The following is a 27,423-nucleotide window of genomic DNA, read 5'->3' as shown; positions in this document are numbered from 1 at the left end:
GTAAATAGATTTTTTTATTATGGCTTGTGGAGTTTCCATTTCCCCAAAGATTCTTCTAAGTTCATGTTTTCACTGGGTGAAAAATGTGAAGAGATTAAGCAGTTCAAATTGCTAGTTACAGAATAGTCACAGAGAGGTAGATCACAGCATAGGGAATATACTCAATAATATCAAGATAACTGTGTATGGGGAGGTCCGTGGGGGGCGGGAGGGCAAAGGGGGACATATGTAATACTTTCACAATAAAGATCTTTTTAAAAAAAATATGTATGGGGCCAGGTGAGTACTTGAAGCATCAGAGGGAATCACTCTGTAAAATACATAATTTTATAACCTCTTTACTGCACATCTGAAACTAATACAGAATGATACTGAATGTAAGCTGTAACTGAAAAAAAATGCAATACGTTAAATTTCTTTAAAAAGTATATTCACATATTTAAAGATTCAGACATTTACTGAGTTTGTGTTTTGTGTGCATCAAAGATGAGCCTATGATATACACAAAAGCAAACTCAGTAAATGCGCTGTGACTGAATTGATGACACAATATACTTTATATAAGATACCATGGACCTACTGAGTTAAAAGAACTGTGGACAGAAGTCAAGGCATGTTACATGAAAAGAGACTTCTGAGAAAAGAAGAGCAAAAATGTCAGGCTAGGAAGCAGTGAAATGGGGGGAATCAAGGAATCCTCTCCATCAATAGACCAGGAAGCTGAAGGGAAAGAATGAGGGGTAAGCGGGAGACTGGCACAAACCTCGGAGAAGAAAGTTTAAGTACAGGGAGAATTGCAGAAGCTAAACTTGCCTGGCTGAATACTGTGGGCAAAAGCAAGTGCGGAGAGACACCTAGTGTTCCAACGCGTAAATGCAACTCAGTCTGGCCGCTTCCTGTCCACATCTGTGCTCTGCACCAGAGCACAAATATACAAATGGGTGCCTTAGAGATTAAAGCAGCAGAGGTGTCTTTAACCCATGGCATTCACAGCCCACCCACTCTCTTTAGATATAGGAAAACCATTCAAAAGAGAAAGCAGCTTGCCATCTGGAAGCAAGATGGGAAACCCGCAGGACCAGAACCCAGACCGCCTTCCCTTGCTCTGCCTAAGCTTTGCCTCTTACTAGGCACCTCCGATACCCAGTAGTCTTTTCAAACCGGTCTGCTATGAAAACTAATTAAAAACAATACGCGGCTGATGAAATCTATTTGTGTAAATTTTGATTTCCTCTCTTGTGCTCACCTTGAGAAGATATTAAACCCAGAATCGCTATTTTTTTTCAGGTTTTTTTTTTATATTTAGTGTTCAGTTATAGTTGATGCACATTATATTAAGTTCAGATGTACAACCCCCTGATTAGACCTTCATATAACATACAAAATGAATAAATCTAGAAACTAGCTGACACCATATAATAGTTATTACAATCTTATTGACTATATTCCCTACGCTATATTTGACATCCCCGTGACTATTTTATAATTTCCAATCTGTACTTCTCTTTCCCTTCACCTTTTTCACCCACTTCCTACCCCATTCCCATCTGGCACCCTTCAAAAGGTTCTCTGTATCCATGAGTCTGGTTCTGTCCTGCTTATTTTCCTTGTTTTGGAGCGGGGTGGGGGGATTAGGTGCCATGTGTAAGTGACGACATGTTTCTGGGAAAGTTAGCCCCGTACTTTCATGGCCACCCCATAAACTGGGGCTAGTTGATGCCTCTCACAGCAATGCTGATGTGAGTGCAGTGAGAAAGAGAGGTTTCTGAAGGAAAAGGCTCTTAACGCAGACATACCGTGTTTCCCCGAAAATAAGACATCCTCCGAAAATAAGACCTACTTACAGGTCTCCTTCTGAGTGAAATATAAGGCATCCCCCAAAAATAAGGCCCCCCCCTAGGCTAAACATGAGAGATTTGGTCCACTGATTCTGAAAAAAATGGAGTCACAACAAATTCACCAGGAAATTCAGGAATTGGATTGTTATGATGATGTTCCAGAAGATGATGACATGATTGTCATTGAATAAATGAGTAAATTCTTGATACTGTAGGATTCACAGTTTGTCTGGTTTGTGTTGACAACTACCGAACTACTGTACCGTATACAGGTAATAAATTTCCTTTATTTTCATTTAACAATAAATGTGTACCATATTCTTCTCCATGGAAAAATAAGACATCCCTTGAAAATAAGACCTAGCGCATCTTTGGGAGCAAAAATTAACATAAGACACTGTCTTATTTTCGGGGAAACAGGGTATTACTTAACTACTATTAATAGTTATTAGTAACAATATCTGCCGATTCCATACTGAGTGCTTGTATGTGCTATTCACTGTACTGAAGACCTGATCATATTATCTCAAATCCTTACAGCAGCCCTGCAAAGCAGACATTATCCTACAGAGATTCTACGGGTGGAAACTGAAACTTGGAGAGTGTCATTTACCCAGACACATATCTAAGTTGCAGATTTAAACCAAAGTCTGTCTCCCAAACTTCAGATGCCTCCCATATGCCCCACTTTCTCCCTGGACCTTTTGCAGTGTAGGAAAACTGGTCTAAAGGAGACATTTTATCGTGAACATTTTATTACCTCCTTTTTAGGTAGAGGTGTCTCTCTCAGGGTTGTTCCACTTATTTCTTAACCTTCAAATCAGTGTTTACCAAACATCATTTTTAACAACTCTCATCATTTTATTAGCACTTGTTTCTATATTCATTTTCAAATATTTAATATTTCTTCTCAATGAAAGCTCCCAGATTTTTCAAAGAAAACTTAACTTACACCAGCTAAAGTCACACAACCAAGCCAAAAATACATCGTTACAGTAAGTCCTCATTTAAAGTTCTCAGATTTTTTTGGCTAGGTGAGCCAGGCATACATGGCTCAGTGGTTGAGCATCGACCTATGAACAAGGAGGTCACAGTTTTATTCCCAGTCAGGGCACATGCTTAGGTTGCAGCTCAATCCCCAGAGGGGGGCATGCAGGAGGCAGCTGACTCTTTCAGCTCCAGTTATACTGGACTTCTTTTGGCTCCTCAGACTTGCCATGCTTTCTCGCCTCTTCTTACTCACCTTCGATTGCTCAACACGCGTTTAGTTTTATTATTCCACAATAGCATGAACTGCATCTGCCATATTTATTAGTAATCCCCAGTGCCTAACATTTACCTAGAATAAACTGCTCACTCAACACTTTTTGAAATAATGACACAGAAGGCAATCAGATTTCCTCAAGTTACAGTAGACCAAACCTGATCAGATGTATTTTTCCCATAAATCCAAGTTTCAACTCAGAATAAACGTTAACAGAAATAATGTTTGAAAAATTAAATCACCGTTTATTACATTGTTTCTAGGGAAATAAAAATATTAAGTTTCACTCAAGCAGCCAGAGAACTAGCTTTGGCCCACCATCTGTTTGAAAATCAGGAACTCTCTCCATTTAAAGCAGGCATCCTCAAACTTTTTAAAGTGGGGGCCAGATCACGGTCCCTCAGAGAGCTGGAGGGCCGGACTATATGAACTACTAATTCCTACTGTAACACCTCGGCTGCGCTCACTGCCCAAAAAACCTGGCGGGCCGGATCAGACTCCTCTGCGGGCCGCATGTGGCCCGCGGGCCGTAGTTTGAAGACCCCTGATTTAAAGCATGCTCATTAATCATTACCACCTTGCCTCATCATTCAAGCCAAATCTTCAAGCTAAACATGTACACATGCATGCTTTGGGGGTGCCAGGTAGAACCATAGGTCTTAACCCTTCCTGACATAGGGTACCACTGCCTTAGAGAGTTTAAAGACCAGGAGAGATGATGGGAGATGCAGCCTTGATCATGTGACTTTCAGCATGATCACCTACTGCTTTCTCAGAAGAAGAACTCACTGCAGAGCAGTTTGCCTCATTTAACCTTAGTTGCGCGTGGTGCCAATGTGGAGTTATTACTTGTATAGACAAAAGCAAAAATTACAAAAACACACAGGGTGGTGGATCCTTTTGTGGCTTTTCCTAGTGACTAAAATTGACTTTGCACAGGTGCTTTCTCAACAATTTTTTAAAACTTTTAAATAAATATTTTAGCCTTTTAAATTAATTAATTAACTAATTAATTAAGAGCTCTCTCACCCACTCTATTTTTCCCTTTTTCTACTCAACCTGTAGATGTCAGTAGAAACATCACTTTTTTGAAGGACTATCACCCTCAAATCCTAGGACTACCCCACTGTGCCACGATACACACAGCTCCGTGTGCCTTTCTTCTCAGCCCTTACCGGTACCTATGAAAGCACTGGACACAGGAAATGTCAAACAAGTATTTTTCAAATCAATCCTTGTCCTGGGAGCTTTGACTTGACAAAAAGAACAATGTCTTGCTGCCCAATTTAAATCTTGCTTCAGCTGCCACCTGCATATTTCTTTTTGCCAGGGGGGAAAAAAAAAGTTTTTGTTTTTGTTTTTGTTTTAAAAGGACAGTATTTTACACAAGAGTGGCCTGAGGGTAAAATGCACTGCCTGCGTGGCCAGAGACCAGCCAGGTGACCCTCAGCGCAAAGCTGCGCGCAGCCAACGCCAGGCTGAACGCGGTCCGGGAGCCGCCGCCTGCAATGGACCGCCGCCGCCGCCAGGCGGTACTCACGGATCAGGAGGGGGACTTCCGGCCCCACTCCTGGGAGCCCCGCCGCAGGATCGCCTGCAATTCCCAGGCGCAAGGTCAAGAGTCGTACTGGCTTTGAATCGGTTCGGGCACCGGCCCAGGTGTGCAGGCGCCTGGCCGCGCGCCCTCGCCCCGCGGCCCCGGGCCCCGGGGGCGGTGACCCCGGCGCGGCGGGGCGTGGCGGCCCGCCCGCTATAGGCTGCGGCGCGGGGCGGGAGGGGGCGCGGCCTGGGCCTCTGCTGAGGCCGCAGCACGTGGGGTGCGAGATCGCCAGAGGGAGTGGATCTCCGGGCGGGTGGACTTTGCTAATCTTGCCTCCCACCCCCAGGCCCGGGCAGAACGCAGGCTCGCAGCGCCGCCTCCAGCCCGGGAGTTTGGGAGGCGCTCAGCCAGCACTGCGCTCCGGGACCCGGACTAAGCCTGGGGGTCAAGCAGGCGTCTTTTCCAGATTGGAGGGGCAGCCCTTGGCGCAGCTGTTGGGTTGTTCTAGTCTGCAGCTACTGAAGAGGGTGCTTGGTGCTTGGGACCGGAGCCATGAATTACGCGCGGTTCATCACCGCGAAGAGCGCGGCCAGGCGGCCTTCTCCCATCCGCGTCTACAGTGAGTGCGGGGGCGGCGTCCCTCCCCCCGGGGTGCGGGTGGAGGTGCGGGGGCTCGCGGAGCCGCTGTGGGTGGGGCCTACAGTCACCGTTAGGTTGCATTCATTCAACCGCGGAAGTTCACTGTGCGTCAGGATCTGTGTGCAAACATGCACTGGGTTTAGATCTGAAGGCTGATAAGTAGCAGCAGCAGCAGCAGCAGCAGAGAGAACAGGTTGTTTGCTGTGGGACTTGGCGGAGTAATAGAGACGGTGTGCTGTCTAAAAAGACTCTTCCCGGGCCCTTAGGAGGGGTTAGACACAGTGTGCAGCCGCGTGCAGAGTGGGGAAGACCTGGTGAATTGGAGAGAAAGGGGGTGAGCCACGAAGCTAGACAGACAGGTAGGGGCTAAATGGAGCAGGTTTCCGGTTACTGGGGCTCTTTGCTTGTCTAGATGATCCTGATCGCTCTGCCTTCTTAGTTGGACACCTCCATTCCTTAGCTCTGCCACCGGTGATGTAGGTCCAGACAGTTGTTATTCTATGTCTAGATTAGCATCCTATCACTAGAAATGGTTTCACTGGACAGTGTTATTGAGTGTAATGCAACCTACTTAGCTAGGAATGTTTTCCGTGAAAGTTTTTCTTCTCTTCCATGTTTATTGTAGCTGAGCTACAGAACAGAGCACCGAAATCTGTCATCTCCTTGGCTACTGGATCGCCAAATCCAAACACGTTCCCCTTTAAGACTGCTACTATCAACATAGGCAACCAGAAGGCCATCCAGTTTGATGAACAGATCATGAAGAGAGCCCTTCAGTATTCTGAAAGTGCTGGGTAACTATAAATCATACAATTCTGTTGGCTCCTTTTCATGAGCAATATTCTAAAGGCCGCTGATAAAGTGACTTGTCTTTTTTCTTAACTGGAGTGTTCAACAGTTAGGAAGGTTTGGGGAAGAGTTTTCAAAAGAATGAAAAGTAGCAGGATATTGAATGCTCCTCGGTGACTTCTCACCCTTACAAGACTGGGAGAGTCCAAAGGCTTCTGGAAGAAAGTACTACATTAACCTGACACTGAAGAGAGAGAGAGAGGAAGAAGGGAGGAAAAGGATAGTCCAGGAAGCAGGAAGCAGCAATTTTAAGTGCTGGACAATTTTCTAAGAAGTTTGTTCCCTTCCCAGCTATGCAAACACATTGCCCTCACTTCACATGTCTTTAATTCTTAAAGGCAAATTAGCACACATACCTTAAGATTTTCCTTAGCTGATCCTCTAATGATAATTTATAGAGTTCCTGTGATGGAAAACTATATTATGATGTAATATAGATTTTATAGAATATCCCCCAAGATGTATACACACGTTAACAATCTGATAGCTCAATTTTGAAAATGAAATATGTTTTAATGAACACTGCCTTCATAATTTTTCAAAGTGTGTGTATGTATTTTTGGGGACACCCTATATATATAAATTACTAGGGGTCCCTCGGCCTGGCCGGATCCCTGCAGGCCGATCCACTCAGGAGAGAACCTGATCTCTGTAGGCCCAATCCCATTCCAAACAGGAGGGAGCCCTGTCCTTTGTGTTGTCTGTCCCCTACTGGTCAGTGCACATCATAACGACTGGTTATTTGGTCTAAGGCTTTTATATAGATAGATTAGAGGCCTGGTGCATGAAATTTGTGCATTGGGATGGAGGGGTCCCTTAGCCTGTCCTGCGCCCTCATGTAGTCGAGGAGCCTTCAGGGCATGTCATAAGCTGTCAGTCAGACGTCTTTTGTGCTACTGCAGAGGCCAGAGAGGCTTCCGCTATCGCCAGCTGTGAGCCTGGTTCAGGGCTTCTGACTGAGCGATGCTCCCCCTGTGGGAGCGCACTGACCACTAGGGGGCAGCTCCTGCATTGAGCATCTGCCCCCTGGTGGTCAGTATGTGTCTGGTCATTCCTCATTTTGGTCGATTTGCATATTGGCCTTTTATTATATAGGATAGATATGTAATATATACATAGGTCTTTCCTCCCATGATACAAAAAAAACTTTCCTTCTAAGTAGCTTATGGAAATTGTCCTGAGTAGAACAAAGAATCAATTATTAAGTGTTTGCTCTATTGTAAAATAAAGATTATAGGTTTTTAGACTAAGAAAGATGTAGATTCAAATATCAGCCGACTGACTTTGTGAACTTTTAAATCTCTACATCTGTTACCTTATCTTTGAAATAGGGAATATTAATATTGGCAAAAAGTGTTTGAGGATTTTGAAATTGAATGTATAAAGTACTTAATATATAGCTACCATTTAATTCCTCTCTACCTATATTATGACATTTACTATTATAAATTTTAAAATACATTTTATGCTTTAGAATACCAGAGCTGTTGTCCTGGCTAAAAAAGTTACAAGTAAAATTGCATAATCCTCCCACCGTCCATTATCCATCCAGTCAAGGACAAATGGATATATGTGTCACATCTGGCAGCCAAGACGGTCTTTGTAAGGTAAGTCTGAAAGGAAAGGTACCACACATTAAAAATCAAGTATTGCCATGAATACAGTCATCTCTCACTGACAAGCAAGAGGATCATGTTTTGTGAATTTCCAGTAGTCTTCTTGTCTTTACTTAGAATTATAAACAGGGAACTTAAAGACATCCACCAACCTGATTTTTCTTACATGTAGAAGATGTGGTCAGTGACTCAGAGCTAGGAATCATTCCAACAGGTTCCCATTAAAGGAGGTCTCAACTCCTCCCAAAAGCATTAGTGATCATCGCTTCATTTTACCTGGCTCAAAGATTTTGGGTCACATTTTGTTCTCTGTTACTTTTGTTATGAGATTTCAATATAATTTTTAAGTTCTTTAGAGGGTATATCCTGATACTCCTCAGGTGAAATTTGATGTCTTTAAATGTCCACTTACATAAATTATCTGTGCTCACAATGCTTGTATCTTGTCTTCCTCCTGGCTGTGCTTCTCTAGGTCTATAGGGTGTCCCCCCAAAAAAATGTAAGCACACAATTTGAATAATTATAAAGGCAGTGTTTATCACCTGGCCAGCATGGCTCAGTGGTCCAGCATTGACCTATGAACCGGAGGTCACAGTTCAATTCCCAGTCAAGGCACATGCTTGGGTTGTAGGCTCAATCCCCAGTGTGGGGCATGCAGGAGGCAACAGATCAAATGATTCTCTCTTATCCTTGATGTTTCTCTCTCTCCCTCTCCCTTCCTCTCTGAAATCAATTTAAAAAGTTATATTTATTTCTTTAAAAAGAGATGTAGGTTGTTAACATAATAGAAAGGAGGGGCTTGAACTGGGGATTGTGAACAATATAAGGCAAGAAAGGATTATTCTGTGGTTTATATAAGATTTAGTCATAATAGACCCCTTTGATTAGGCTGGAAAGATCTATTGTCTGACTCTATTGATATCAGTATGCATCATACTGACTGCAAAATCTCCCAAGATTTCTCAACCCTTGTCTTTCTTGACCTCTAAACATCCTTGAACACTGTTGACCTCCCCATTCTTTTGAGCCGCTTTCCTCCTCTAGAGCTCTCAGCACTGCATGGAACAGCTCTCTGCTGGCCCACCTGCCTGCCTTCTGGGCAGTGGCCTCTACACAGCCATTATTTATCGGAGTTCCTCAAGGCTCGGGCCTGGGACCTCTGCTCCCCTTCATCTGTTCACCATCTCTTGGTACTTCCATTCACACCCATGTGATCAATCATATGCTAATAACTTCCAAGCTCCTTTCAAGTCCATTTGTGTATCTGTCCACCTGACATCACAAAATGTTTTGAAGACACCTCAAACCAAAACACACTCCTCAGACATGGACAACTCTTTGGGTCTGCTTTTCAGTGAATGGCACCACTCCCACCATCTATCTAGTTCCATTGCCAAAGATCTAGGAGTCATTCTGGACACCTCCTCCTCCTTGTGTCCCTGTAGTCCATAATTATGTTCTGTTGGTTTTGACTTCCAAAATACCTCCCAGGTCTCCTCTCCAAACCTACTGGCATTACCCTAGTTCAGACTACCCTTATCTGTCCCAAATAATCATAAAACCTTCCCAGACTCTCTACATGTATTCCATTTCTATTTAATCTTGTTATTATAGCCAGAATGATCTCAAAAAGCAGACCTGACCCTGTGATTTCCCCTTTCCACACTCTACTTAAAATTCTTACTGGCCTCACTTGGCGTAGTGCCTGCATGGTATGGTTTCTGCCCACTTTTGCCTCATCTCATTCCACTCTCCTCTTTACACTCTGCTTCAGTTTCTCAAAATGTACCTACTGTCACCCCTACCCCAACTCATCCCTTCTTCAGGGAAACCCTCTCTGAACGCCCTGAGTTTCCTCAATGCCCAAGTCCTCCTACAGTGAGCACTTATAACATCGCACACCTGTACTTAATAGCATTCATCACTTTTAAATATACATTTTTGAGTCATTATTTAATTAGTGTCTAGCTTTCCTGGACTAGTACCTTTATGATGGTAAAAACTATGTCATTATATTCATCATTCTGTCATCAGACCTTATACAGGACTGGCTTATGATAAATATTAATACATTTTCAAAGAAAAACTAAAAGGATAAAATGAATTTTGGGAGACAAACCAGTTGTTATCTTTCATTTAAACCTAGAACAGAGGTTGGCTACGATGGCTTGAGAGGCAAATCCAGCCTTCATCTGATTTTGTAAATAGAGTTTTATTGGAACTTAGCCACACTCACTGGTTTACATATTGTCTGTGGCTCTTGCTCACTATGGAGACAGAAAAAAGTAGTTACCACAGGAACACTATGGCCCACAAAATATGTACTCTCTTGACACTTTACAGATTATTTGCCAACTCCTACTCTATAATCCTAATGAATTAAAACTAAAATGGGGGGTGGATGGAGGAAAGGGGTTCTAAGAATGGAAACAATACTATGCAAGCCAACCTATTTTTCTTTTGTTAGGTGTTTGAAATGATCATTAATCGTGGAGATAATATCCTCCTAAATGAACCTGTTTATTCAGGAACACTTCAAGCTGTGAGTATACATTTCTACAAAAGGCAGCTCTCTTTTTTATAATAAGTAAGAAAAAACCCATTGCACCATTAGAATGACCTTTCCACTGAGAAATAACGTCTTTCACCTGCAAATAGGAGAATCATAAATGACATACGCAAACTATATTAACTATTTAAATATACCCTCCACTTTGTACATTTCTTCTTACCAAATTTAAATGAATACATGCTTAAATTAGGTTGTACAAAATTATGTCCAGTTTTCATAATATTTCACTTGAAATGTGATTTAATTTACAATTATTTATTTTTTCATTACCATCTTGAATTGCCAAATGCCTAAGTATAATCATGTTATATGTCAGTTTACTATAACTGTAATTTAATATGGTATAATTAAGATTTTCCACTCCAGTGACAAATTAATGGGATTATAATAACCAGAAAGAGGAACTAACCATCTGGCTCTGCTGTGTAATGGTCAGAACACACTGCTTAAAATTAGGTTCATTTGGGGCACAATACTTTAGGATATTTATACAAACTAGAGCAGTCTGAGTGAATAGGGAACTAGAAACTATACTGTATGATGATTGGTCTTAGGAACCAATTTCCCAAAAACAGAAGACTCAACAAACATGAGAATTAGCCTCGAATATATAAAAGTTAGCCATGTGACAGAAGAATTATATTTGCTTGTGCATGTCCTTAAGTTGGGAGGACTGAATCAAAGGCTGGAAACTACAGGGAAACAATTTCAACTCAGTGTAGCAACTGTCTAACCATCAGCCTTACCTGACTCCCTGAGCCTTACCTAACTTCCCATCACAGCAGGTGCTCACTTACTCTTGATTGCCACCGAACACAAATGTTGCAAAAGTAATTCTAAAATAGGGGAGTTGAATGAGAGGACCTTTATGCTCTATTGATTCATATTTCATTGATTTTCTCTTTTATTCAAATTTAATATTATCTTTACAAAAATAAATATATAAAGCAATTAGTCTTAATGAAAAGGCATATTTTTTCAACATTCCTAAGTAGAAATCAAACTGATATTGTAGCCCTAGCTGATTTGGCTTGGTGAGTAGAGCATCAGCCTGTGAACTGAAGGGTCATGGGTTAGATCCTAGTCAAGAGCACGTATCTCAGTTGTAGGCTCAATCCCCAGCCAGGGTGCATGTGGGAGGCAAACCAATTTATGAGTCGCTCTCACATCAATATTTCTCTCTGTCTCTTCCCTTCCTTTTCCCTCCCTCTAAAAAAATCTTTGGAAAAATATTCTCAGGTTAGGATTAACAAATAATAATAATAATTGATTTTATAAAAATTTATTTTCCCAGAGAACAATCTGAAAAGAAAATTTTAAAACATTTTAAATTTATAATAACATCCAAAAGAATAAAGCACATCACCTATTTATGGATTGGAAGACAATATTATTAAGAAGCCAATACCGCCAAAGTGATCTACAGATTCAATGCAATCCCTATCAAAATGCTAATAGCATTTTTGTAGATATAGAAAAGCCAATCCTCAAATTCACATAGGATTGAAAGAGGCCATAAGAATCCTGAAAAAGAAGAACATCGTTGGAGGCTTCACACTTCCCCATTTCAAAACTGACTGCAAAGCTACAGTAATCAAAACAGTACGGTACTGGCTGGATAGATATATATTTCAATGGAATAGAATTGAGAACCCAGAAATAAATCCATACATCTGTGGCCAATTGATTTTGACAAATGTAATTAAATAGGAAAAAAAGTCTCCAACAAGTTATAATGGAACAACTGGATTTCCACATGCAAAAGAAAGAAATTGGACCCTTACCTCACACCATATAAAATTTTAACTCAAAATGGATAAAAGACTTAAATGTAAGAGATAAAAACTATGAACTTTTAGAAGGAAACATAAGGGCAAATCTTAACCTTGAATTGGCACTAAACTCGTAGATATGACAATAAAAACACAAGCAACAATAAAAATAGATAACTGGGCTTCATAAAAAAATTAAGACTCTGAAGCATCAAAGGACATTCATGAATAAAGTAGAAAGACAGCCTAAAGAATGGGAGAAAATATTTGCAAATTATATATCTGATAAAGACTTAATATGTAGAATATATAAAGACTTCCTATAACTCAACAACAAAAGACAAATTTTAAAATAGACAAAGGACTTGAATAGGCAGTTCTCCAAAGAAGATATACCAATGGCCAGGAAGCACATGAAAAAATACTCAACGTCATTAGTCATTAGAGATATGAAAATCAAAACCACAAGTAGATACTATTTCATACCAGGATGGCTTTTCTTTTTGAATGGAACATAGTAAGTATTAGTAAATATGTGGAGGAATTGAAATCCTGGTACATTGTTAGTGAAAATGTAAAATGGTGCGGCCACTGTGTAAAACAATTTTTCATTTCCTCAAAATTTTAAACATAGAACCATCATGTGATTTACCAATTCCACTTCTAGTATATATCCAAAAAAAATTGAAAACTGGGACTCAAACAGAAACACAAACATTTGCTACAACATTATGCACAGTAGCCAAAAGATGGGAGCAACCCAAGTGTGCATCAATGTGTGTATAAATAAACAAAACATATTGTAGTATGTATATACAATGGAATATTATTCAGCTAAAAAGGAACAAAGTTCTGGCACATGCTGCAACATGGATAAACCTTGAAAACATTATGCCAACTGAAAAAAGCCAGACACAGAGAACAAATATTGTGTAAAATATCTAGAATAGATAAATTCATAGAGACAGAAGTAGATCAGAAGTAACCTGGCCTGGGGAATGGAAGAATAGGGAGTTAGTGCTGAATGGGAACAGAGTTTCTATTCAAGGTGATGAAAAAAGTTTTAGAAATTGGTAGTGATGGTGGGTGCACACATTGTGAATGTAATTAATGCCACTGAGTTATACAATTTAAAACAGTCAAATTTTTGTTATATAAATTTTACCACATTTAAAAAAACAAAGTAAAATAATTGTTTTTTCTTAATGATTTGACAGTAATTATTAACTATTTCCCTAAACCCCTAACACTTAAGATTACATAATGCTTTCAAATATAAAACTTATGTCTACATAAACAGCATGGGCACACACATGTAAAATATTTTCATATACCCAGACATAAACCATGTGCCAAGCTATGAGGATATATGCTAATAAGCAATATGTGTTTATTGCATGGACCAATAGTGATCTGTGTTATTCATGGTATGTGTGCATTTGAAAGCTAAGACCTAATTATATGTATCATGATAATTCAGCCAGAAGAGGCTAGGTTGCGCTATGGAACAAATGATCCCAATGTCTCAGTGACTTACAGCTACAAAGACTTCTCTCCCCCACTGCATGTCCACTGCAAGGCAACTGTAGCTGTGGTCCATGTCATCTTTTTCTCAAGCCCCAGGTTGCCAGAAGTAATCTCCTTCTGGAACATTGTGAGTCTTACAGCAGAGGGAAAAGAGAAATAGAGAACCACAAGCTGGATTTTGAAGCTTCTGCTTGGAAGGAACACACACCATTCTGCCCACAATTTATTGGCCAGAGCAAGACACATGGCCAAGCCTGACATACAGGAGCAAGGAAGTAGGATCCTTACTCTGGAAATTGACAGGGGATATTCTTGAACAATAATGGAATCTGGCCCAGGGCCAGTGGAATTAGCACATACAACTTGAACCCTCTGGCGGTAGAGCCGACTGCAGGTTATATGTTCAAGGGCATAAAGGGTAACATTCTTAGTTATGAGAAGAATCAATGACACATTTTGTAATCAGATCTGAATCTTGGGCTTTTTTTCTTTTCTTTTTTCTATGTGTTCAACAGCTGCGACCAATGGGCTGCAACATGATTAATGTTCCCAGTGATGAATATGGGATTATTCCAGACTCCCTCAAAGAAATACTTTCCAAATGGAAACCAGAAGATTCAAAGAACCCCGAGAAAAACACCCCCAAATTTCTTTATACTGTCCCAAATGGCGACAACCCTACTGGAAACTCATTAACAAGTAACCGCAAAAATGAAATCTATGAGGTATTTTTAAAAAAATGTGTATGTGGCTATGTTCCTATTTCTTTTTTACCCTTTAGAAGAGTACTATGCACGTTTCCTTTCTTATTAGCATCTTGCTTTCAAGGGAGATCATTTTTAATAAGAGGAAGTCATCTATGCCAACAATCCTAATAAATTTCAACACAAGAATTTACTACATCCTCTGTTAACTCTAAGATTTTTCTTTCCCTTTGATATTTTCATAAAAAGAAATAGCATTCTTGGTCTGATGTTAAATTCTATGAGGTTATTTAATATTTCACCCCACTATTTAATTTTCATTATTTTACATTTGTATTTCCAACTTGTCTCTTTTCTTTATTGCTCATTGTCATTTCAGTTTACAAAGAAATTCCTTGAAAATAAGAGGCATGTGCCTTTTATAAAGTCTATTTTAGGGACCTGACAACAATGCCTAGGTTGCTTTGCACCATAAACAGTTTTTTTATGAAGTACCAAGCAAATATGCAGCCGTGCAGGAATCTTTGAAAAATAAGAGAAACATGCCTTTCTGTAAAGTCTTTTTTATGTACTTGACTATGATCCCTAGCCTTTTACTACAAATCATTTTTCAAAGTAAGTACCAAGTCTATGTTAAAGTAATATAGAATTTAATCAATATAGTGGAATCATGAGAAGAATTTCAAACAATTCCTTTTACTGCATTTTTATTTTTCATGCACTCCTGGCTCCAACACTCATCCAGTTCTGTGTCTGTGATGGAGATGCCTGAACTCCAGACCTCTCTATCCAGCTTCTGTATCCAGCATCCCATGTAAATGTCTAATGGCATTTCTAACCTAACATAGCCACAGGGAGCTCTTGATTTTGGCCAGCCACACCCCAAACCTCTCATTCACAACCCCTCCCATTCTTCATCTCCTTACACTGTGCCAGCATGACCCATTGTCTTTTATTCCTCTTTTTCCCCTTCTCCTCCCCACATCCACTATATCAAATCCATTCTGTGGACTCTACTGAGGACATTATTTATCCAAATCTATCCATTTCCCTCCACTACCACTGCTCTCCCCATCTTCTCAGACACCAACCTCTTCCCTTGCTGGTCTCCTGGGACATTTCCTCACCCCCACTGCCCTCCACTCTTGACCTCTAACCATTCTTCACTCAGCAGCCACTTATGTCCTTCCCCTGCTGAAATGTAAACGAAAAGCCAGTGTCATGGTCCTCCTATTTACAGGCCTCCAGTGGCTTCCCCTTGCATATAAAATAAACTCCAAAAGCTAGGGGAGATGATCAGCTATTCTCAGGCTCTCACCATCATTGTTGCAGCCCACTGGCCTTCTCTCTAATATGCCAAATTTTGTCTCATCCAAGGGTCTCTACTCTTGCTCATCCCTCATTCTATAAGCTTATTTCCTGATAATTGCACAACTGGCTCCCTCCTGCCATTCTGAGATCTTGTGTTATCTTGTCAGGAAAGGCTTCCCCATGATTCAACCTGAAATAGCTTCTCTCTCTCTCTCTCTCTCTCTCTCTCTCTCTCTCTCTCTCTCTCTCTCTCTCCTCTCTCCTCTCTCCTCTCTCCTCTCTCCTCTCTCCTCTCTCCTCTCTCCTCTCTCCTCTCTCCCTCTCTCCTCTCTCCTCTCTCCTCTCTCCTCTCTCCTCTCTCCTCTCTCCTCTCTCCTCTCTCCTCTCTCCTCTCTCCTCTCTCCTCTCTCCTCTCTCTCCTCTCTCTCTCTCTCCTCTCTCTCTCCTCTCTCTCTCCTCTCTCTCTCTCCTCTCTCCTCTCTCCCTCTCTCCCTCTCTCCCTCTCTCCCTCTCTCCCTCTCTCTCTCCATCCTGTTTAATGTTCCATCTAGCCTTTAAGTCCCCCATCCAATATTTCTTCTGTTCATGATCCAGTGGCTTATGTATATTCTGTCTTTCCCACTAGAATATAAATTCCATAAGAACAAGAGCTTTTGGAGCCTTATCTCTTTATCTTCATTGTCTAGGCCCATGGTCTACAAACTGCGGCTCTGAAACCTCATGCGGCTCTTTGGCCCCTTGAATATAATTTCACAAAATATCACAGCCTGGGGGAGTCTATTTTGAAGAAATGGTGTTAGAAGAAGTTAAAGTTTTAAAAAATTTGGCTCTCAAAAGAAATTTCAGTCATTGTGTGGTTGATCGTTGGCTCTGTTGACTAATGAGTTTGCTGACCACTGGTCTAGGCAATAGGCACTCAATAGCTTGTTGAATGAATGAGTATAAAGAATTGTGATTCCAAAATACTTTTAATTTTAGATAGCTGTTAAGAAATAATTATATTATTTTAACCTTTTTTTAGCTTGCAAGAAAATATGATTTTCTCATAATAGAAGATGATCCTTACTATTTTCTCCAGTTCAACAAGGTAAGTAACAATGTGAAGTTGTTTCACAATTAAAAGATAAATTGTTGTAAGTTATTGCCCTGCCTTTGAATTTAACCTGGCTGCTAGTCCACGCTGACATTGGAATTTTAAAAATTATTGTTAATTTACTACCACTTCAACTTTTATAGTCTTTTAGTTTTACTATGGAATTAGTATTTTTCATTTCTTGTATTACAGCTCTTTCCAGAAATTACTTACCTTAAAAATAGTATCTGGCTCTCTCTACCTTACATTTCGAGAGAGAAAGTTAGGGCTAATGGTCTTGAACTCCAGATCCTAGTGCATAGCTCCTTAATCACCGTACCAAGGATCTAAAGTGGGTTTCCTCTTGGGTGTCAACTACAGTCATTCTCTCTCTCTCCTTCTCCCTCCCTCCCTCTCTCCCTCTCTCCCTCTCCCCCCTCCCCGTCCCCCTCCCCCTCTCTCCCTCTCTCCCTCTCTCCCTCTCCCTCTCCCTCTCTCTCTCCCTCTCCCTCTCCCTCTCCCTCTCCCTCTCCCTCTCCCTCTCTCTCCCTCTACCTCTCCCTCTCCCTCTCCCGTACCAGGGATCTAAAGTGGGTTTCCTCTTGGGTGTCAACTACACCCAATCATCATCCAAGGATATTTTATTCATTGATTCTTTCAGGGAGTGGCAGGGAGGAAGGAGAAGAGAGAGAGGAACATCAACATGAGAGAGATGCATTGAGTAATTGCTTTCCACATGTGCACCCCCAAAGGCCAGGGATCGAGCCTGCAACCCAAGTATGTGCCCTTGACTAGGAATCAAACCCATGACCCTTCAGTTAGGACCAATGCTCTAACCACTGAAGACACCAGCTAGGCCTCAACTACTAGTCTCTTTTTATTTTCTTTATTGATTAAGGCATTACATATGTGTCCTTATCCCCCCCCCCCCCCTCACTCATGCCTTCACCCCCTGGTAACTGTGTCCAATGGTTAGGCTTATATGCATGCATACAAGTCCTTTGATTGATTTCTGCCCCTTACCCCCACCCTCCCCTACCTTCCCTCTGGGGTTTGACAGTCTGATCGATGCTTCTCTGTCTCTGGATCCGTTTTTGTTCATCAGTTTATGTTGTTCATTATATTCCATAAATGAATGAGATCATGTGCTACTTATTTTCCTTTGACTGGCTTATTTCACCCAGCATAATGCTCTCCAGGTCCATCCATGTTGTTGCAAATGGTAGGAGGTCCTTCCTTTTTTACATCAGCATAGTATTACATTGTATAGATGGAATACTATAATCCATCTACACATCCATAATCATTCTTTCCTCATGGACATAGTAGTGACACGTGATTCCAATGCCTGATTTTTCAAAATCAAACACTATCTTTAGTTGCTCTCAGGGCTGCAGAGACTTGGTTCCTTCTTTAAATCTACAGAAAAGATTATTACATGAATGAATATCATGTCTGCCAACCTCCATCCCACTCTCAACATGATTTTCTTAAGCATCTACTTCATTATTTCATATTGACTACATTTCTCAGCTTTGGTCTCATCTTTTTATCTTTCTAATTCTAAGAGGCAGCATTCTTTTTTTAAACAATCCTGAATGCTGCTGGTCCCCTCTGTTTATATCTTATCCAAACTAGTTTTTCTTTTTCTTTTTTTAATTCAGATGCATTTTATTCCAACAATCAGGCCAGCCAGGCATCATGGGGACCTTATGGGATTTCAGAACCTTGGTTCTCAGCAAGGCTCATTTTCTTCCTCTAAATCTTTTCATCTTGGACTTCAACCATTGGGGCAAATTCATAATAATGGATCTTGAGCAAATGAGTAAAACCTTGTGTGTGCATTTTTGGCAGAAAAGTCATGAAGACAGGCAGATACTAATAAAAGAGCACGCATCTCTGTTTTTATTCCATTTTAAAGGGTTTAGATAAAGGTAATGGAAAAGCTGGTTGTGCTACTGTTATTTGAAACCATGTCCTTTCCAGTCTCTACATGAAGGAATTACATAGTCACTAACAGAGTTCTCAGACCAACAGTGTTTATCTTTTCCATGTCAAGCCCTGGGCACCAACGTTTCTTTCCATGGACGTTGATGGGCGCGTCATCAGAGCGGACTCTTTCTCCAAAGTTCTGTCCTCTGGGTAAGGCTGTCCTTTGTGTCTCTAACATCAGGCTGGATCTAACCGAGATAGAAACTGTGCCTCAGTAGCTTTCTGGACAAGCAAATCTCATTTAATATGCTTGTATTCTACTTGCCTTAAAACACCAGCTAAATTATTAATATGAATATAGGACTTATCTTTCTCTCTCTCTGTCCATCTCCAGTCATCAAAGGAGCCTGGGCATTCATCAGAAGTTGTAGAGGAACTGGTCAGGGGTTTGGGGCTTCATATATGAAAGAGCACATTTAGAAATGCTTAGTCAGACTTGCGTTATGTTTTAAATGTACACTTGAATTTTAAATAAAAAGTAGTTAATTTTATCAGGATGTTTTCATTGTCTAGGTTCATTTGCCCCCAGGCCATAGCTCTCTTCCTAATGAAATCAGGAAAACGACATGGATTCATTGTTAATACAGTGGTTTTATACCTTTTCTTTCTTTTTCTTTTTTGGTCAGGTTGAGAATAGGGTTTATAACTGGACCAAAACCCTTGATAGAGAGAATTGTTTTACACACACAAGTCTCAACATTGCACACCAGTACTTTTACACAGGTAAGAACAATTTATGAAATAGGAAAAAAAAAAATAATTAGATAAGAATAGAAAATAGATCTTGACAAATAAAATTGAGTTAAGGTGCCAGAGAGGGAAATCCCATATTGAATCTCTAGTTCCATTATGTACTGAGTCAGCAAACCTGGCACTGTAGGCATTTACTCTTATAGACGAACTAGAGGCCTGATATACAAAATTTGTGCAAGAATAGGCCTTCCTTCCCCTGGCACCAGCTTCCCTCTGGCACCTGGGACCTGGGTTTACCTCCGACCTCTGGCAGGTACCCGGGACCCAGGCTTCCCTCACAGCCCCAGTTTTGTGCAGGACAGAAGGATGTCTGGAAGGACATCCAGTCTAATTAGCATATTACGCTTTTATTATTATAGATGAGAATCAAATTAATCTGGTGTTATTTTGTGGCAAAGACTAAACTCCATGCGAGTTGGTCTTATTCCTCTGCTATCCCTCACATCCAGCCCAGGAACTCCATAAAATCTGTTGAACTTCACATAATGGAACTGGGCTTGATGCAGTAATATAATTTGGGTTTCTTTGTATTAAAATTTATAATGAGAACAAGAATTGCAAACTTGTCTAATGAATCATTGCCTTCACTGCGCATGTGCTAACCTGTCCTAAAGACACTTGTTGGTATGTACTTTAATTTTTAAAAAGTTAATTTTAGAGAATGTGTAAATTTCCTCACAAGCTTTGAGAAATTATTGGCTCCATTCCTAAGGCAACCATAGAAGTAGATGTTAAGGATAGAATTGCTGCCTAATTGCATAGAAGAATTTATGTAGAATAGGATGTTTGTTTGTTATTTTACATTTCATAAAGTACTTTATCATGTTTGGGGACTTTTCTCTCTCTTTTCTTTTTTTTTTTGGTTTTTTTTTGTTTTTGTTGTTGTTTTTGTTGTTGTTGTTTTGTTTTGTTTTGTTACTAACAAAACTTCATTATCCATTCATGACATTTAGAATTTCCATCTTAGATAGAAAATCTCCAAATATATTATGTAATTGTATATATTACAACTACTATGTGTTTTTTATATTTAGAGAGGAAGTGCAGTGTGGTAATTAATGGCATGGATCTGGAGCTGGGCCTCTGACTCGAATCCAGGCTCTGTGACGAGCTGTGTGACCTCAGGAAAGTTAACAACCCTTGTGCCTCATTTTCCCATCAGCAAAGTAAAAATAATAACCTGCCTAATGAGGTTAATATAAGATTAAGTTCGCTAAAATATTCTAATGCATTACAATAGTTTCTGGCACAGCAAGCTCTATATAAATATTTGTCGTTTTATTATCATTGTCTTTGTTATTAACATTTATTCTAAATCACTGACTGACTAAAGCTTGGGCCAGCTTGTTCTATTTTCTTATGGTGGTTTACCTACCTATACTCAAGAGTGTCTGGCAGAAAACACATTGCAGAGGATGAAGCATATCTGTTATTGTCTTACCTCTTTCAGCTCATGGTATCACAGCTTCTTCACCAGTGGGGAGAGGAGGGCTTCCTGGCTCACATAGAGAGGTATGGTATTCAGGTCCCATTTTTCACCTAGAAATGGACTCTGCCTTATAATTTTTAATTATTCCACAATGAAAGAAAAACACAGTGGTAAAAAGTTTCCAACCAGACAAGTCAAGTAAATATGCTCAATTTCCTTATATGGCATTCATTTTCATCAAGGTAGAAAATGGATTCTTCTAGAACCTCCTAGTTTCTGAAAAGATGAAACACATCGTTTTTACTGTTTTCTTCATCTAGGGTTATTGATTACTATAGGAAGCAAAAGGATGCATTACTGAAAGCTGCAGACAAGTGGTTAAGTGGTGAGTAGAATATATCCCCCCATCCTTCGATAAACAGCAGTACCTATAGAAGTGGGTAATAAACACTGCATAGTATTGTTAATAATCCCGGGGAAAGAAACAAGAGTCCAGGAGTATTCTTGTCAAGAAAATATTACTCTACAAATAATCTCAGAAGGAACATTCTGCAAACCCTGACCCATTTCTACCTATCTGCTGCAAGGAATTTGTCCTTTAAAAAAAACATTAATTAGTCTAATAATCAACCAGCAATAAGTTAGTTCAAGCTAAATGACATCTATACTCAAAAATTTTTAGAGTTATTTCAAAATTTTCCTCTAAGTACAAGAGGAATTGTGAAACAAACAACATACTCTTTTTCTAACTAGATTATCTAAAGATAAAATACTAATACAGTCTACAGAGGATTTCTCATTACAAATGATTTGCTTTTTAATTTCTCATTACTAACCTCATTTATCTGTCTAATACTCTCTATTGCTAATTTGATTACAAGGAGGGTTTCATTTTCTATTAAAAATAAGTAAGTAAAATGAATTACATGGCTTTAATTATATCGTGAAAAATATGAATAATAGTAAGCAAAATATATCAATTCCTCAATATTGTTATACCTTGTTTCCTATGAAGTATTGATGAAAATATAATTATTTTTTATAAAGAGCATTATTCTACCATTTTGTACAGTAGAGCTGAAGAAAGGGTTTTAATTAACAGCAACAAAAATACGTTAATTAAAGTCCAAGATAATTATCCTTCCTTCTTGGTTTCTCTATCCTAATACTCAACAAAGCATAAAGCCTACAAATGCAACTGGAATTCCTAACTTTAAGTACTTCTTTTCATAATTAATTACATTCCAATAAAAACTTTAATCCATGGAACTTCTAAATTATTACATAAATAATAACATTTATTGAAACACTGGAAGAAACTAGAAAGAGTTGAAGAATCCTCTTCTAAAATTGAAAGAGTCATATTTGGCTCAGATATGGTTCTAACTAAAGGAAGTAGACATGACACTAGACTTCTTGTGCCACCCTAAGTCTGACTAAAGCCGAAAATAGGCACACACGAGTCTCCCTCCCTGCCTTCATCCCCTTTCTCACTCACTTTTTTTTTTTTTTTTTTTTTAAGAGAGAGCAAGAGACATCACTTTGTTGTTCCTCTTATTTATGCACTCACTGGCTGAGTATTGATTGTGCCCTGACTGGGGCTCAAACCTACAACCCCAGAGCATCTGGACAACGCTCTAACCAACTGAGCTACCCGACCAGGGCTTACTCACTTTTTGAAATAAAACTCAAACCATCAATTTTCAGGACTCATAAAATTATATTTTTTTTAAATGCTATCACTGAAGGAACTTTTATGGAAATACTAGTTTATAGTCATTGTGATTATGTCATTAAATGATGTGAGATATCAAATATAGCTTCAGCAGATATTTACTACCTTCTTCTATTTATAGGTTTGGCAGAATGGCATGCTCCTACTGCTGGGATGTTTGTATGGTTTAAAATTAAGGGCATTTCTGATGTAAAAAAACTGGTTGAAGAAAAAGCCATTAAGAAAGAGGTAAAAAGGCAGAAATAGTTATACTGTTTCTTTAATGTAATTTCTTACTTAAATAACAATGGAGAGAGATTTTTATCTTTGCCTACTACCCTAACTCAAAATGCTTTAATATCAGATATGTTATCTCATTATTAAAAACATAATAGATTCTGGGGTTACAAAATTATTATTCTGGTCTAAATTAATGGAAATATAGTCATTGATCTCAGCTACTGGTTGGTTTAATGGCTAAGAGCACAGTCCTGGAACCATACTCCTTGGGTTTGAATCCCAGTTCCACCCTTTACTTAACCTTCCCTGAGTTTTAGTAATAATGAGACTTTCTCCCTCATAAGGTTATGATAATTTATGATAATTTAATAAATATATATAAAGCACTTAGTCTAGTAAATGTTCAATAGGCATTAGCCATTAATATTTAAAGTAGAGACCCCCCCCCAATTATGAAAGTAAACCATATACATGGTAGCAAACTTAGAAAAATATAATGAAAAATGTTTAAATAGCTCAATTTTACCACCCAAATTTTATTACCATTTGTGGTGTATTTTCTTGAAGAGCCTATATATAGCTGATATTTTGGCTACACGAGTACAATTATTTTACATGGTTAAAATTACACAGAAAAGTTTCTATCCTCTATTTTTACTTTAAATTAGCCCATGATGATTTCTTCTATGTTTTTTAATTCTCCCTTTGTACTTGAATCATAAGTATATTTAGATTTCATTCGGGGGCATTGAGTAATCTCAGAAATCCAAGTATTTTTCTGTGTAACTTTCCAGTTTACCAAATAAATTATCCTTTCTCCATTAATTAATTCCCCTACCACGTTTATCAGTCTTTTGTAAACACTAAAACCTATTTCTAGTATCAATTTTTGTCGTGAAGCAATAGGATAAATGATACAAAAGAACAGATTGTGTTGATGGTGGCAAAGTGCCCTGCCAGTGCATAAGAGATGAAGCAGTCTAAAGGTTAGACTGGCAACTGGCTGGATTTCTGGGCCAGCCTCACCCCCTTGGGAAGCTCACTCATGCTCTCCAACTGTCTTACTGGAAGGAAAGACTCATGTTTTATGCATTGTTCTAATCCTAGTAACAGCACACAGTAGGTACTTAATAAATATTTAACTGGTTTATTTTAAAAAAAATACATTTTAGTATAACAAATCAATTTTATATTCTCTTTGGTTTTCTATCAATGCCATTAGCTTTAAGAACATTTGATAAGTGGCTATTTGTATGTATCTCTAAGCAACATGCTAAGGATATAGACTTTATATTTTATTGCATTTTTTTAGGCTCTACATTTATTCCATATATCCTGTTGCCTGTACCTTTACTTTTCTAAATAATCTCCAACATTATCATCACTGCCTTAGCTCATACTTTGGTCATCTTGCAGAGAGACTTTTACCACTCCCTCATTCTCTTACAGCAATTTGCTTCTAGCACATCCCAAAACTTTTCAGCTAAATTGGGAAAATTTATTTTCATTTTATTGTTAATAAGGACATAAAAACCTATCTTCTGCTTTGAAATCTCTTCCCCAGGGTGACACTAATCATTCCAGTCTCTATTCCTCTTACCTTAACAGACAGTGCCCAGATTTGTATCATGTAACAACAAGCAGTTACTAATACTTTCGAATATCATGTTAAAGATTTAGCATAAGTGATGTTTATTTCTGACTCACATAAAATTTTCAAGTAACTGATTTTCAAGTAACTGTACTCCAAGCAGAATTCAGAGACCCTAGTTCCTTCTATCTCCTTGCTCTGCAGTCTTCAACACATAAAGTCCACATGGCTACAAAATGGAAAGAACATGGTGGATCACACAGGGGAAGAATTTTATGGATCAGGCCTAGAAGTAGTACACATAACTTCACACCCATTGACTAGGATTCAATCATGTGTCCATATGTAATTAGAAAGAGCCTGGGGAATACCAGTAGAAGACACATGTTGCCCAGGAGGCAGAGGAAATGTACTTTGCCACAGGAAGCTGTCTGCACAGTGGTCATCAAGAACCACAGTGGTTCTTGCCACTGCATCTTGACACACTTACTCAACATTGTTATTCCTTTGCTTTATCTATTAAATTTTTCTTTACCATCTTTCAGTTCTTTTCTTCCCATCTCAGGGCCTTTACACTCTGTATAATCTCCCTAAAATATTCTTCCCCTACTTTTTGTTTGGCCAACACCTACCTATCTTTCAGATTCCAGCTTGAAAGTCACTTCCAAATTTGATAACTTAAAAATGGCATCTTGTCATTGGAACTTAGTTTTCTAGTTAGGTTAAACATTTATTTATGGTTGTTTCTGTTTCTATTTCTTTTGTAAGCCCTTTGCCCATAAAAATTAGAATTCTAGTATTTTTCTTCTATTTCTATGCATTCTTTTTTTTTTTTTTTAATCTTCACCCAAGGATATTTTTTTCCATTGATTTTCAGGCAAAGTGGAGGGGAGGAAGGAAGTGAGGGAGAGAGAGAAACATTGACATGAGAGAGACACATTAATTGGTTGCCTCCCTCATGCACCCTGACCAGGGCCAGGGATCCAGCCTGCAGCTGAGGTACGATGTGCCCTTGACTGGGAATCAAACCCATGACCCTTTGGTCCACAGGCCAATGCTTTAAATACTGAGCCAAACTAGCCAGGGCTCTGTGCATTCTTTATATGTGGAGAAGATGTTGCATTTGCCATATTTATTGTAGACATTTTTCCAGTTTCTCTGTATTTATTTTTGTTTATTGTATAATATACAGGATTTTTACATAAATTTTCCTTGTGATTTGTTTCATTGCCTTTAACTTTTAAAAGTCCTTCCCCATTCTGAAATTTATTTACCTATATTTTCTTTCAATTTTTCTTTAATGGTATGTCGCTTATTTTTCATAAACTCTCTTAGATATTAATGGTTCCTGGAAATGCTTTCTACATTGACAGCTCAGCTCCTAGTCCTTACTTTAGAGCATCCTTCTCTTTGGCTTCTCCAGAACAAATGGATATAGTAAGTATGGTATTCTCTTCAGTGTAACACTAGATATCAATTCTATTTTGTTGTTGTTAATCCTCACTTGAGGATATTATTTCCACTGATTTTTTTTTTTTTAGAAGAAAGGGAGGGAAAGAGGATGGAGGAGAGAGAAAGGGAAACATTGATACGAGAGAGACACATCTATTTGTTGTCTCCCACATGTGCCTCCATGGGGCCAGGAATCAAACCTGCAATCCAGGTACATACCTTAACCAGGAATTGATACCGTGATGCTTCAGTGCATGGGCCAACACTCTATCCATTGGCTGACACTGGCCAGGGCTCATCAATTCTATTTTTTGGTGCATGTGTTCATTTTGTGAGTTACAATATGCTTAATGTCTTGGGTTTCTGAAAGAAAAAAAAAAGTATTAGTTGAAAGTCATGAACTACCATAAAAAGACATTTATTTTGTTGTTAGACTTCTATAGACAAATGAAGAGACTGAGTTGAAGTTTAATTTTTTTGTTTTCAAGAAGAGTTTTCAGACCTACTAAACAGTGTTCATTGATCACCAGTATATTATGAAAAAAATCTCTTTCCTTCCTTCATAGAATTAACACGAGCCCAAAGTACAAATTAAGGCCAGTCTCTCTCATTGAGGAGAAAAAATATCAGCAAGTCAAAGAGAATAATACTCTCAGATTAATCACAAAATCCAGCTTTAACCAAAATAATAAGAAGCAAAGAAATAAGTGCCTCAGAACTATATGTCTGGGAAGCCAAGCAGAAGACCCATAAATTGAATGGTGCCATTAACCTCAAAATGAGTTGGTACCTGTCTTTGCAGATGGATTGGTTCTTGGTGTGTTCTTTATTTATTTGCTTTCTCGTGTCATTAAATATGCTTTTCATATGTTTTATATTTTTTGTTTTGTTTCATTTTCACCCAAGGATATGTTTTCATTGATTTTTAAAGAGAGAAGAAGGGAGAAAGAGAGAGAGAAAGAGAAACATTGATGTGAGAAAAACATCAATTGGCAGCCTCTGTAGGCGCCCCAACCAGGGATCGAATGTACAACCTAGGCATGTGCCCTGACCGAATCGAACCCGCATATACAGCGTGATGCTCCAACTAATTGAGCCACTCAGCAAGGGCTTATACTTTTTTATATAATCTGGACAATTTCAACTATATATAATGTACCAGTATATGCAGGTGAGAGATTACATGGAAAAAGAATATGAATATGTGGTGCAGAGAAAATCGAAAGTGGTGACCTTGAGGGCCACAAGGACAACAAAATAAATATCCTGGGAATCTGATATGCTTATATGTACATATATTATGACACTGATGGCATCCGACCATGATAAAACTAATGTTAAACTTGGTTTTCATTGCCTTATCTCACCGTCTAAATGGATATTCTTTGTTTGAATTTTTAATGTTCTGACAAATTTTTCCTAAATAGCACCCTTCTTTCATTAATTCTTATCTGTTTTCTATTTTAGGCCTTCCAGAGATTAGCCGAACTTATAAAAGAATCTTTGTGAGGACATCAAACTCTTCATAGTACTCATGGATTTTTTAAA

General features: G+C 39.0%; 1 protein-coding gene across 5 annotated transcripts; it reads left to right on the top strand.

The window, feature by feature from the left end:
* Positions 1-4,757: 4,757 nt before the first annotated feature.
* Positions 4,758-27,423, top strand: AADAT (aminoadipate aminotransferase). Of its 5 annotated transcripts, XM_036424272.2 has the most exons (13): positions 4,787-5,261; positions 5,907-6,075; positions 7,605-7,737; positions 10,214-10,288; positions 14,133-14,342; positions 16,654-16,719; positions 18,764-18,846; positions 19,323-19,419; positions 20,900-20,961; positions 21,199-21,263; positions 22,735-22,841; positions 25,759-25,860; positions 27,343-27,423. In XM_036424272.2, exons 1-13 carry the CDS (start codon positions 5,195-5,197, stop codon positions 27,382-27,384), a joined length of 1,278 nt encoding a protein of 425 aa, XP_036280165.1. In that variant the 5' UTR covers positions 4,787-5,194; the 3' UTR covers positions 27,385-27,423. The 5 variants fall into 5 exon arrangements, 4 of the variants coding, with proteins under 4 accessions (XP_045432475.1, XP_036280166.1, XP_036280165.1 ...); XM_045576519.1 differs by lacking the exon at positions 25,759-25,860 and having other exon boundaries at positions 4,758-5,261; XR_004985671.2 differs by lacking the exon at positions 22,735-22,841 and having other exon boundaries at positions 4,759-5,261.

The sequence above is a fragment of the Pipistrellus kuhlii genome, unplaced genomic scaffold (genome assembly GCF_014108245.1).
Source record: "Pipistrellus kuhlii isolate mPipKuh1 unplaced genomic scaffold, mPipKuh1.p scaffold_m20_p_8, whole genome shotgun sequence".
Lineage (NCBI taxonomy): Eukaryota > Metazoa > Chordata > Mammalia > Chiroptera > Vespertilionidae > Pipistrellus > Pipistrellus kuhlii.
The sequence above is the reverse complement of the archived record's forward strand: the minus strand, read 5'-3'. Positions and strand labels throughout refer to the sequence as shown.